The 14,812-nt window shown below is 35.3% G+C and overlaps 1 protein-coding gene across 1 annotated transcript in view; it reads right to left on the reverse strand.

Moving 5' to 3' along the window:
• ACVR2A (activin A receptor type 2A) overlaps positions 1–14,812 on the reverse strand; it is a 90,670-nt gene that overhangs the window by 3,280 nt on the left and 72,578 nt on the right. The window contains 5 exon segments of the mRNA NM_001009293.1: positions 2,388–2,526; positions 4,891–5,005; positions 6,654–6,799; positions 8,006–8,149; positions 10,248–10,391. Coding sequence (NP_001009293.1) covers positions 2,388–2,526; positions 4,891–5,005; positions 6,654–6,799; positions 8,006–8,149; positions 10,248–10,391 — 688 coding nt within the window.

Consider the following 14,812-nt stretch of genomic DNA (forward strand, 5'->3'; position numbering starts at 1 on the left):
AAAAAAAGTTCCATAATTTGCACAAGGGCATACAGCTATGACGTAAGCTGAATCCACCTCAGAATGACTCGAGTCTGTGAACTGTCTGCCCTTGATGGGAAACTGGTCACTAATGAGCAACTTCAGTGACCAGATACATCTGTATATAGATAACAAACCCTGTGCAAGTTCTCAAAACATACCAAATACTCCTGCATACAATTAAGTTAACTGCATCAGGAAGGAGGCTATCTAATTCAACCCTGTCTAACTGTACAAATACTTGGTGGCTGAATAGTTGGGCTCTGCTTGTGCACTTAAGAGCACTGACATTCTAAGGTATCTTATTACCCTCACTACTCTGAATGTGGTCCACAGGTCAGCAGCATTGACAGGCAGCTTATAAGAAATGTAATTATTAGGCCCCACCCCAGACCTACTGAGTCAAAATCTGAATTTTAAGATTCCCAGGAGTTTGGTTTGCACGTTGAAATTTGAGACTCACTAAACTAAACCATCAATGACTAACCATCAAAAAAATTAAAATCACTACTTTAGCGATGTTCACACTGTTCCCTGTAATTTCTGACTTGGATCAGAAATGCCTCTCTGCAGCTGAGTATTCCATAGCACATGCAAGGTATTTAAGAAATCTAAGCATCTATCCTCTTACTCCATAAAAACTTCCCTCATACAAAACAAAGCAACTCTTCACTCCTCCAAACTCCAATAATATTTCTTTACACTTCTCAGGTATTAACATTTATCCATGGCTCAGCAGGTAAAGAATCCACCTGCCATGAAGGAGACATAGGAGACATGAGTTCGATCCTTGGGTTGGAAAGATATCCTGGAGAAGGAAATGGCAATCCCACTCCAGGATTCTTGCCTGGAAAATCCCTTATACAGATGAGCCTGATGGGCTTCAGTCCATGCGGTTGCAAGAGTTGGACATGACTGAGCACATAAACTCAGAAAACATTTACCTACATGGACAATTCATACTTAACCTTACTCTAAAATTAACTGTCCAAAGATACATTTTTAACAACTGAACTACACATTGTTTATCCCTCACAATACTATATCCAATTGATTTGCTTCAGAGAGTTCTTATTAGTCAAACTTTAAGCAATGTATTTTTCTGTAACATCTGCCATCTCACCTGCTTCTTTCTGCCTCCATAACACATAATAAATGCGTTCATCTTCCACTTTGACCCAAAACACACTGAACAGGTTCTGGATCCACTCCTACACCAATTTTGGAAGAATGAATGGCTATCCATTCCTGACCATTGTCCACTAAATTCCCTTTAAAAGCACCTTTTTCCCAAGTCAAATTTCATATACCAGAGGTAGTCTGTCATACACTGAAAAACTATTACAGTACTCCGACAATACTCTTAGAACATAGGTTAAAATAGTTACACCTTTAAAAAATTAAAATTAGAAAAGAACAAAACATCACACTAACACTGGTTTGGGGGTTAGCAGTCAGAAAGTTTATCTTATATTCTGATATCCCAAAAAGTGTAACAATTGGAGAAAAAAGACACCTTCTAAGGAGCACTAAAGACAGTAACCACAACACTATAATTCCTTCACACCAGGAATATAACATGCAGGTTTACAATCAATCAATGTGAATACCTGTGTTTGAAAAGGATTTCAAAAATAAGGACTAGGAATCACTTGGAACCAAGGTGATGTGCTAGAGAATGTAACATGTTTATAATATCTACAGTAGATCAGACTTTCAAAACTTTGAAGAGGCAGCATCTAATCTGCAGTATAATGTGCTCAGCCATGGAGAATAGAATGCTAATTCTATCTGTTGCTGAGGTATATGTTTCCATCATGCAAGTGCTGAATAGCTTCCCAGGACAATGTCTGGGAGGCCAAATCTACACGCAACTCTCACCCAAGAGCTGACTTTAACCCTTAGGTGTCTCAGGACCCATATGACCTGACCAAGGTAGCAGCCCTCTCCCTGAATCTGGATCAGCGTTTCAAATCTAGGCTCTATGACTCATCAACTTGCAGCCAAAATAGACAAGCTACTTAATTTCTACTTAAAATTTGAGTGTCAAATTCCTCACATACAAAACTAAGCTAATAATTACCTCCAAAGTTGTTTTAGGAAATAAGCTAAAGGTATGTGAAGTGCCCAGCAAAGCATCTGGCAACCATAATGAATCAATATATTTCAGTACCTTTCCTTTCCTGCCCTCCTGTCCCCTGCCTCCTGAATTTTCTTTATGCTCCCACTTCTGGGAGTCTACATAAAAAACAGCTGTGCTTTATAATATTACCTTTGAGAGTAATCAACCCTTTTCATAAATGTGTAGCAGGTACACACACATACACATACATAATAATCTTTTTAAAAAATATTTGTTCCCTTACCATCTGCAGCAGTACAGCGAGAAGCCAGTTCCCACAGGACTAATCCCATGGCGTACATATCTATCCTCAAAAATGCATCCCTTTGGAAGTTGATAGCACCCTCTAACACCTCTGGAGCCATATACCTTCGGGTACCCACCTGAAAAAGATGTGAAAAGCAAATAGCAATTACTAACTCTGTGAACTGACATTTTATCATTTGTAAAGAGAATCAAGACCAACTGTGGTCTACTATCAGGTAAGATAACTAAATTTTGACCACCAGAATTTTATTCCATTTCAAGTAATACAACAGTAATGGAAACTGGAGGCAACCATGAGTAGGGTGTGCTTAAACAGATAAAAGTACTATGCAGCTCTTAGAAAAACATGAGGTAGATCTAAAAGGACTAACATGTAAAGAGTTGGAAAAATACTATAGGACGAAAACAGCAAAGAACAAAGTAGTGTATATAATAAGATCCCTTCAGGATACACTTAATAGATATATCAACACATACTATGCCAGTTTAGGCTTAGACTTTTTCCCCCTTCTAGAAGTAATCACAAACTGAACAATGGTTATTTGTGGACAGGACAGAAGAGAGAAAAAATCTGTATACTTTTCGACTGTACACTGCTTGAAGTGTATCCTTAAAAGAAAAATACTCTTTTTGAGTATAACAATATAAAACATAAAGCAAATTAGCCACATAAAGGATAGATAAACTTCTAAAGTTCTATTTGCACAAAATCTATTTGTTTCTTCATGAAATCTGTCTTATATTCTTTATTGATATCTGTCCCTAACGGTTTGCTATTTCTTATTAATGTAACTATGATTACCAGGCTAGTACAGCTGACTCTGGTTGGTGCTTGACAAAATTCATGTATTTAAAAAATTTCTGTGTGATACCTGGGTAGATCACAATCCACTTGAGTTTTAGTAGGTCTAGGGGGTGGCCCAGATATTAGTATTTCCAAAAGCTACATTATTAAGTTACTGTGAGCTACACTAGAAATTGGGCAATTACCTGTAAATACACATTTAACAAAGGTTATTAAGAAAAAAAAAATTGCTCACTAAGACCCTAAAGTTCAAGTTTCTAATTCACTTATTAATAATAAGAGTTTAAAGAGTAACTTTCTCTATTTTGCCACTTAAATAACTTTTAATTGTGCTATAAGCCAGCTTTTCCCAAAAGTCTTTTTTCCTATAGATAAATGTATGTCATCCAAAGTACTTCTATTTTTATGAAATGATGACATCACCTTTTTTCTAGTGTAAAATGTCCTCTCTTTTATCAACTGATGATGACAAAAGATAAAAATCATTTTTTTCCAGTGTTCTTTGCAAAATATAAAATATTCAATAACATGCATTTGAAATATTCTGGTCTGTGAAATCTAAAGTCAAGGAATCAGTGATGTATTATTTATTATTATACATACATGTAATTATGTATTATTGTTATGTATTATTATTTTCACCCACATCATATAACCCAATCATGAGGGCATTAAAAGATATGAATGAATCCCCTAAGTTTTGGGATGGTAAGTTAAGTTTATAAGGTACCAAAGGACTGAATTCTTTGGAAAACTTAAGTCTTAAAATAATCAGCTCAGAAGTTTGTTCCTAGACTTCCTGCACAATCTCCCATCTCAGCAATACTCCACAAAAATGCCTTCCTTCCAAAATACATATGCTGGCAACTTTCTAGAACTATGACTGTTGACTAAATTCTTAAATTATTAGTCAGTACTGCCAAAATTTGTTGTGCTGTGTTCTTGGAGGCCAAGAGCATACACTGGGAAAAGAGAAATCTGAGAATCAGGTGATCAAATAATTTGCATAATTTGAAAGATGAAGCAATGATTATAAAAAATCATTTGGTTTTGTAAGGAAATAACACCTTTTGGTTGAACTGTTTTGAAAACACCTTTCCTTGCCTCAGTTTCTGAGAATAAAACATATGGATATTCTTTTCCTCTCTGGCCTTCCTTACAGGCTGAGATCTCTGTATAAACTTCGATTAACGGTAGCTCACCAGGCTCCTCTGTCCATGGGTTTCCCAAGCAAGAATACTAGAGTGGGTTGCTATTTCCTTCTCCAAGGATCTTTCCAAACCAGGGATCAAACCCAGGTCTCCTGTGATGCAGGCAGATTCTCTACCATTTGAGCCACTAGGGAAACCCCAAATTAAAGCTAGTGAGTTAATAATATTAAGAACTCCCTAAAAGAATGAGGCCTATTAAAATGTGTTAGATTCTCCTTTGATTAGTTTTAAAAATAGAGCCCTATAACATCTGAATTGTTTTAGATGAACTCCTTGATCTAAACTACCATATGAAAATATCTTCCTTAGCAACTTTAAAACTTACTCAAGACAGTTATTCTTATATTAGATGCCAATTTAATAACCACCACAATAATTTTAGACCAACTGATTCCAGACCAGCCATCTAAGAAAATATGGGACAAGTTTATTTTTCCTTAAGAGTTTATAGTTATCATCCTTACCTGTCCATGGGTATCACCTGCAGACTTGCCAGCCTCAAACTTTAACGCCAACCCAAAGTCAGCAATGCAGGCTGTCAGATTGTTTTTCAACAGCACATTTTTACTTTTGATGTCCCTTGCAAACAGAAAGATAAGGTATTCAAATTCAGTTTAAACAATTTATCTTTTAAATTTTTTGACTCTGACTAGGAAAAGAGACTATGTATGCTATTAAAAAAAGTTAATTCAAAGTATGAAATACAGAAAAAGGGAGAGGGAAAAAAGCTTAAGTAAAGTCTCCATATAGCTTGAAGCACAAGGGTACAATGACCAAGTCCTATCCACCACAGGGACAACAGGAAGGAATTCTCCCCATAAAGCCATTTTATAAAGAGCTGCCATTCCAAAGATACTGTCCAGCTTTCATGTTATCTATGTCACTCCAATCTACCAATCAAAAAAATGTTTTTTAAGAATATAAGCATATTTCAGTTTAACGTTAGAAACTCTCACTGAAACTTCAGTTTAAAAACCAAAATGAAAAAATTTTCAAATAATAGCAGGGTTGGAGTCTTTTTGCCTATTGGTAGAGGCCTACATTTTAAAATAGTCCTTTATTTTAATGGTTCTTATTATAGTCATCAACCTGGCCGTACAAAAAGAATCCCTAGGCATGTTTACCAGATAAAAAATTTTCACCATAAACATACATGCTCCAGCTGGATCCTGGTGTTCCGAAGAGAGTAACCATTTTAAGGCAATCAGATCTCCTCCTCTACACTCCAGCCTCAACTAGTTCATGCCAGAGATAACTATACCCCAGGCAAACACATCTATGTCATAAGCAATGGTTTAATTTATGTGTGCGGAAACAGAGACCCACAAATGATACAATATCCAGTTTTAGACTCAACCAATTTTTAGGTACCCTACTTAAAGTAACCTTTGGGGGTTCACAAGGATTATTTCCCATAGGACTATGTGAGGCAAGCAAAAATTCAGGAAGAGGCAGTTAGACTGTATACAGGAAGATGAAGGGGAGCTACTTCAGAGGTGGAAGTCATTTAAGGTTTTCAAAATTGGAATTGAAATAAAAGTAATGCTTCCCTGCAACCTAAAACACCACCAGCACTCAATTAAGTATTAGTTCCAAGAATCAGTTAAAACAACCATCTTTAAATTGAATGTAAGATGATAAACTGATCCCAGGTTCAAGGAAGTTAAATTATAGTGGAAAACTGAATCCCATGTTTAAAGGGAACTAATGTTTTCCCTTTAAGAATCTGACCATTGTTGGGTCCAAGTACTATTTCTTCATGAAAAAGGAAATTTAGGCAACCCAATTATTCAAATCATGCCTCCCACCACCTCTGCTTCAGTAATGATCACATGGTCATTCAAAACACAACCAAAAATATATTCGAAAATCTCTCCTTAATTATATCCTCTTATACCTATTTATAATCATCTTTGAAGTAAATCATGTTTTGAGGCAAAATAAATTTCTCCTTTGAGATAAATACACTTTCATTCTTAACTACGTTTTAGGAAATAAGACAAATTGAAACATAAGTCAATCATTAACCTTTGATAATGATGTTAATATGTATCATCCAAAATACTTCCTGGCCAATCTCAAAGCTAATTTGAAAAACAAATAAAAATCAAATGCCTCCAACAGCATGATTAAATAACTAGGGGAAAAATTTTGCCCAATGGTTTGAAAGTTTAAATAATAAACAACTACTGAATTATTGGGGAAAATAATATAAATTCAGCTCTACCTGTGAGATATGGCGGGTTTGTGGCCATCTTTTAGGCCAGGTATATCCTCATGTAAATATGCCAATCCTCTAGCCATGGTTTCTGCAATATGACACAATTCATTCCAAGAGACCACATTAGCCTTAAGAAAGTCTGATAGTGAACCCTAAAGAAAGGGGGAAAAAAAACAACTTATGTTCTTGATAAAAGCCATGTGTATATGGAGACTTTCCTTTTAAGAGGTTATGGAAGGCAACATATCCCTCCTTTCAGTGAATAATATCCAAAGTCTATTTCTTTCCAAATGGTTTTAAGTTTCATGTTAATAAACATTTGAAAGGAATACCACTAATCTTTCAAGGTTTGCTATAAGCATAGTCAATTAATTTCTCATTTAGAAGACAAAATTTAAAAGAAAAAAGATTATTGGAAATCTAAAATTCTAGAAAATATTTTAGAAGTTAAAATATACTGACTATAGAGATGTTATATCATAGGACTAGGAGAACAAAAAATTAAAACATATCAACAACTAACCTAAAGGATCTTCCTCTGGAGATCACTGACAACCTTTTGGTCAAGAATCAGAGAAATAAAAGAGCCACTTTTTTCTGACAATGATGAAACTGACTGGCAAAAATAACCCAATTTCCTACTTCATTAATGTGTACTTTCATACTAACTATGAAAGTAGAAAAATCGAGGAAAAATAGCAAATGTGTTTTGGTGGTAACTACCCTAAAAATTAGTGACAAATCAAACATCAGATAAATTTCCTCACCTTTTGTCACTAAGCGACACTGATTAAAGAATTTTAAGAAATAAAATTCAAGTTGAAAAATGGCTTGTGTAATAAAGGTGGATGGTAAATGGCGAATGAAAACTATTAAGCATTAGCTATAACCCTGATGCTGGGAGGGATTGGGGGCAGGAGGAGAAGGGAACGACAGAGGATGAGGTGGATGGGTGGCATCACTGACTCGATGCACATGAGTTTAGGTGAACTCCCGGAGTTGGTGATGGATGGGAGGGCTGGTGTGCTGCGATTCATGGGGTTGCAAAGAGTTGGACACGACTGAGCGAATGAACTGAACTGAACGATTCTAAAATAATTATTTGTAAGAAAAGTAACTGCAGCACAAGAAATCAGGGACAAAAGACTGTTATTATGTAAGTAGGGGGTTAGGCGAAAAAGTTGTCATCTTTGTTTTTCTATTAATATAAATTACTTTTAAAACAGGTTTTTATTTATAAAGATTAACCAGTAACACCCTGTTCCCAGAAAAGTAAATGAAGGTTTTGTAGCCAACATTAGGAAAGTAAGCCAACCCTGACCTTACTGAGGTAAAATGGGGAGTATTGATAGTTCTACCTTTTCATGAAATGCTGTGATTAGCCAAAGATCCACATCAACACTGGTGCCTCGTTTCTCTGCACCGATGAACTGCAGTATGTTCTCATGCTTCATTCCAGGCAAACTATAGACTTCATATTCATTCTGCCATGACTGTTTATCCTAGAGTTAAAAAGAAAGAAAAATAAGGATACAAAGAACAAAGGCAAATAAACCATATCTAAGATATTACTCCAGGAAGTTCTAAGATAATTTTTTTTTTAAAGGCTAACTACCTCATGTGAAGAGTTGACTCATTGGAAAAGACTTTGATGCTGGGAGGGATTGGGGGCAGGAGAAGAAGGGGACGACCGAGGATGAGATGGCTGGATGGCATCACTGACTCAATGGACGCGAGTCTGAGTGAACTCCAGGAGTTGGTGATGGACAGGGAGGCCTGGCGTGCTGCAATTCATGGGGTCGCAAAAAGTCAGACGCGACTGAACTGAACCGAACTGAAGTATTAAAAGATTCTTTGGTTTTCTTTTGTCCTATTTTTTAATAAAAGAAAACTCTGACAACAGGTAACAGCTCCATACTAAATGCCTGCCCTGCCCCATTCCCTCAAACATACTTTTTTGTGTCTCTAATTTGTAAATGTAGGAGTTATCAGAAATGCTGCACTTCTGAATCTTAAAAATGGCAACATGTTCCATAGACAAGTTAGTAACTACAGTGTAATTTCATCATGCTGTGAAGTTACCTATGTTACTATTAAGAATAATCTCTCTCAGACATAAATTCAGGAGAATGACTTCATCTAAATAGAAAATAAAATTTTTTCAAAGACTAACAGTATGTCAAACATTCTTAACAAAATGTTTAGAATACCCTCCAGAGTCGATAAGAAAGCAATGGGGTATAAATATGCAATACAATAATTTGAAACACCACAGACCCACTTGTGCCTGCAAGTGATCCATGCCTCTTATGTGTTGTGTCTACCTCAAAGGATGAGTTTCTTTTCACAATAGGAGAATAACGAAAGAGGGAGGCATAATGGTTATGAACCCTCTGGATCCAAACTATCTAAGAATCTCTGGCACATTACATAATCATTCAGTTTCCTCATTAGTAAACCAGGGACTGTGGTGTCTGCCTCACAGGGTTGCTGCACTATACGTGTAATGTGTGTGGTAGTATATGTATGGGTAATACATGGATACGTATCAGTGTATACGTACATGTATAGTACCTCTATCTGACACAATAGAACCATTCAATAAAATGTTAGCTGTGGTCATTGTTGTTGTTACACTTATGTTAATCCAAATGCGTCCTCACACGAAATAAGAACACTCACTGGCCCGATAGACTTTTCCTGTGAAAACTAAACTATACTTAACAGTATCTGCCTTGCTACCAAAAAAAAAAAGTAATAAACTTCTTCACAGACTGTAAGAAACAGGCTTTCAAGGAGGTAAGACGGCAAAAGTCTAGGTATATTAGACAAAGAAACTGAATTATTTTGGTATAAGGAAGGTCTGCAATATAGGTGCAGGGGAGCGGTGAGACCTGCATCAGAACACCCAGCCAGGATCCCAATACCATGCATGGCGTTAGCCACAGGCGTGAAGAAACAGACGACAGGAACAAAGGGGTCACCACAGACCTACACCATGGATGGGGCGAAACTAAAGGGTAACTCAGAGGTGTGTGAGGCCAGGGTTTCATGAGGTTGGCCTCTAAAACAAAAACAAGTCAACAGTAAACCAATTATTTGGAGTCAGCTGACTACCTCTGAAAATTCACCGAACAAAATGAAACAATTACATCAATACTCAAAAGTAGAACAAAATCCAATCAGCCTAGTAATACTGATATATCTCCAAACAGCAATTCTAAAACAAAGCACACTACTCTTTCATTATTCTGCTTTATTTGCTTTTCCTGGTAATGTCAATGGGACATTAAAAATTAACCACTCAAACAATGAATTTTTTATTTTTAATTAGAATCATCTCTGCATTTGTGTACAACTTTTATTGGCAAAAATATGTGCATATACTGAAATTCCACCACTCCAAACAAACATGACTGCTGTATGATTAATTTCTCAGATGAGAAGACAGACATAAAAGGGCTAACCATTTTCCCCAGTAGCACAAAACCACCCTGAAACATATGGCTTGTGTTTTCAGACTGTTTCTGATTTACAATGACCTAACCAGCTGCATCTTTTAACAAATATATGCATAAAAGAAAACTGCAATAAACATACCTGTATTGGAAATATTTTCACAGCCACATATTCATTGAGTAACTGGGCTTTCCACACACAACCAAATCTTCCCCTTGCTTTCACTTCTAGTAACTGTAATGGCTTCAAACCTAGTAATGGAGAAGGTGGGGGTGGTCCTGGGTCCTACAAACAATAATAGTATTATTTTAAAAAGCAGCACATGATACATATCACTTCTAAATATCAGAAAAAAGTGAGTATACTAAGGAATCAATTGACAAAAATGGTAAACACATACAAATGACATTAACTTCAATCTTGCCAAAACAGAGTTCTCAAGCATTACTAATTATCTACAGTGATCACAAACCAAGGAGCTTGAATTCAGTTTTCATAATAACATTCAACACTATTACTCTCTGTATGTGTGTGTGATTGCTACATATACATAGCAATCAGGAGAAAATATCTTTTTGATCCAGTTTCATTAATTCTAAGATTTTCTGTGACCTTCCAGGATACTACTAATAGTAGTATCTCAATTTCATCCAGTTGATACCTCCTTATAGAGTAAGGATTTGAAAAGTAACAGGACAGCAAATTATGGCTATGCATCAAAAACCCACCCCTCAAAATCCATTACTTTCCCCAATGAGTGTTTAGCTTCAACTCTTTTTCACTAATATCAGAAATACCCACGGCTATTTTCAAATACATTACAAGTAAGTATTTCAAATACAAAGCACATATAAAAATATGTAGGTTAGTATTGCTATAACCAAACTGCTCTGTTCATTCTAATTTTTCCACCCAGTAACACTTCATCCTTTTGCTTATAATTATTTCCCAGAATTGACTGAGATAGTATTCTGGGACTTAATGGCAAAGAAAATACAAATTATAATTCAGAAAATAAGTGGTCACATTAGATGATACGCTATGGTAAATGAAAGAGAAGTATAGTGCTGTAGTTAATTTTTTAAATGGAGCAAATATATAAATAGGAATACAGCATCACCAGGGAATCCTGTACAAAGTGAAGTGCAAACCCTTCACAGAAAGCATTGTATTAGTTTAATATCTGCAAATAAAGCATGAGGAAGGAAGCCTTTTGGAAAGCTTCCAGAGATGTTTGAAGGCCTGGGTAATGAATACTATAAGAAGTAACTAAAATTTCTGTAGCAACAGATTTTATGGCACTGGGTGGAGCCTAAGACACTCAGAAATTATGTCACCCCCTTCATCAGTGCATGTTTTTCTGCCTTTACTCTCCCTTTAAAAACAAAACAAAACAAAACTCCTCTTCTAATGCCTCAAGACAGTTAGTGCTCCCTTTAGGCATTAATGAGCCTGAGTGCCACTCAAGATTTTTTAAAAGTTGACATCTACGTTAGAAAGATTCTCAGCAACAGAAACATTGCAAAGTATTAAAGAGAAAAAATAATGTAATTGCTTCTTCTGCAGTAGACAATCTTTCTAAAAATCCTTTGTGAATTCCTCTTTTAAAACAGTATGATAAACCAGAAGACTTCCTGTGACCCATTCTAACATCAGATAATTTTTTAATATCTACAGAAGTTGCGTTTCCTTCACACATTCAAAATATGAAAGGTTAATAGAGCTAAAGATTGTCTTAGTTAACAAAGTGATAAGTCAAGGAAGTCAAATGTAACCCTTACAGAAGTATGGCCCCTCAGTGGGAGGGGAAACAAGACTGACGTTTACCAGTATTAAACCCTCCTTCCTTCCCTCATCCCCTGACTGATCAAGTAAGTCTGTAATAAGAGATCCCACTGATAGGGACATAGGACTTCTGTAGATGTGGAGACAGAGGGCAAAAAGCTGAAAACCACTCTTCTAAAGGCAAAGGAAACCACTCAGTCCTCAAAATTCAAGAATTATTGGATAACCGCATAAAAGAATAATTAGGCTAACTAGAGAGAAAAAGTTCAATTTGAAAAACTTTATAACTACAAGGTTAAAGTCAATGATTCCCTCATCTTTTAGAGAAAAGTTAGAAAAATTGAGTTTTCAAAGCAGGGATGCCAAAATTAAAGCATGCAGATGAGGGCTGAAAGCTGAAGAGGGAAAATAACCAAGTAAAAAGTAAAATGGTACTACACGTACACACTAAGATTTGTAATAACTTTTATAAACTGACTGATAATGTCTCTTTAGATAACATACACATTATCCATTCTCTATTCTAAAGAGTACCAACCATGTGGATACGATCCAGTCTATAAAACAAGATTTAGATGACTTAATCCACATCTCAAATTAAGAATATATTAACTGTTCAAAATAAGATTTTAATGTAATATTAAACTTAATTTTAGGAAACAAAAATTTCCAATGCTTATGTTTACAATAAAAAAAATCGCTAGATGTTTTACAAATGTATAGATAAACTTTTAAAAGTTCTTGTTAGTTTTCAAGACTCTACTTACAAAGTTTTGAAGCTACCATTATTTCAGTAAGAAATCTTAGATCACTCTCTTAATGATTATTACCATTATGGTCAACATTATATATTAACAGTCTGAAATATGCTTTGTCAAAATTACCTTAAGAAGCTTAAACTGACAACAACATAGGCCAATTTTTAAAGGGTGAGAAAAAGGTCTAAAAAGTCAGCACCTACAAAATGTGAGAACTTTTAGAAATATGTGTTTTTCAACAATATTCTATAATTCTTGGAAAGGTCAGGTTAACAATGAGAACTCTGTAAGATTATAACTATAAAATCTATAATACCAATCAATATATCTTTTTGCTTTTCTAGTAAAAGATTATTAGAATATTCTTCTAATTCATCCTTTTCAGCTCTTCATCACATTTACAGGAAGCTTTAACAGCTTCTCTTACATCTAGCTTGTATTTATCCTATAACCTAAGAATATTAAAAATGATTTTCAGTTTATTAGCATCATTTTACTAATTTATAAAAAACTCAACATTTGATTCTAGGAATAAAGATTTATACCTTTAAAATACATGAACACCTCAGGAGACAAATTCAAACTTAAACTTCATAATGACAACATTCTAATGTTATCCATAAAACATGGCCTTGCCCTGCTACAGAGAAAAACCTCTTCTGGAGGGACAGCTATAAGGACTACAGAATTCCTGAAAACTCCCTAAGTTCCAGCTCTCTTGCAGTACCCATGCTATTTTGCCCACTGAAAAAGACACACATTAGAACATGGCTCTGATCACATCTCCTCTTTACCCCATTTGTATGTGAAAATTATGGCAGCAGAAGACATCGTGCTGAGAAGCCACACAGAAATAACAGTGGCCACCACCCCAGCACCACTACCCTGCATCATCCCTATAACCAAGAATGGAAACAAGATTGGAAGCGAGGAGCGGTAAAGCAGTCTGCGACCATTTTGCTCATTCTGAGTTCTCCACATGAAAGGCCAATTCTAATCTAAATAAAAGCCTTAAAACTTCCAGACAGCGAAAGATCAAGTTATAATTCCTCTAGCCAGTCCATTTACTAAAGATGCCAAAGATGAAATAAACTACCTGAAAATACAGATTTCACATTAAAAGATAATGGATTCAATGAGAAAGTCAGCACCTGTTAAAAATGAGCACATGCTGACATTAATGACATACTATAAAAGTTAACCAATCCAAGGTTTTAAGGCTAAAAATTTAGCCACTAGGTGTTAACTTATAATCAACTAAAACAATCGTTTCCACATTTCACTTTAGATAAGTATAAACATTGTTAACAATTCTTTAAAACCCAAAACTAATGCTATGATAAAATAAATATTTTTAATATTGTAAGTGGAAAAAACTGTAACATAAATTTATAAACTATAAAGGATGCACAATAAAGCAACCAACAAAATCTAAGAACAAAATGTTTAGTATGCATCCACAAAGTTCCACAGCCATAAAACAAACATCAATGTATCTTACCTCTATCATTATATGAAAGGCGTGCTTGTGAAGAAAAAACACAGGCAAAAGAAATTACGATTTATATCCAGAATGAAATGAAAAATGACACATCAGTTACAAAAGTGAAGGAAGGAGAATAACGATTTCGTTTTTTTAAAGTTGGCAATGATCCAATGTATCATTTTTTAAAATGAGAACTAAGAACACTTTCCTTATGAACAGAGGAAAGTAATATTTAAAAAAAAAAATGTTGGACATTATCAGATAAGAGGTATTATATAGATGACTCTAGTATGATCCCAAGTTACTTGATCCAACAGACTTCAAGCCAGCAAATAAACTAAACCGAAAGTCTTAAATAATTTTTGCGGTTTTCTAAGAAGTTGTAGGGTCTAAACTGTAAAAGTGGGGGGGGGGGGAAGCAATTTAATTAAGCAGCTATGGGTTGGAATTGGATTGTGGACACCAGAGGGCAGTATTGCCTTTAACAAAAACTGTAAGAGCAGCACAAGAAATTTTTATATAGCTAGACTTGAGTTTCTTAGACAGTTGTCTTCAGAATCTAGAATCTCCAACTTTCTGAACTACTGCATTCTCCCTTCATGGAAGATAGAAAAATCCTTACAGTGAGACAGAAAAACATTTCTGGTGCCTCTGTGGGTATGTACAACATAAATAAC

Source organism: Ovis aries, chromosome 2, assembly GCF_016772045.2.
Source record: "Ovis aries strain OAR_USU_Benz2616 breed Rambouillet chromosome 2, ARS-UI_Ramb_v3.0, whole genome shotgun sequence".
Taxonomy (NCBI): domain Eukaryota; kingdom Metazoa; phylum Chordata; class Mammalia; order Artiodactyla; family Bovidae; genus Ovis; species Ovis aries.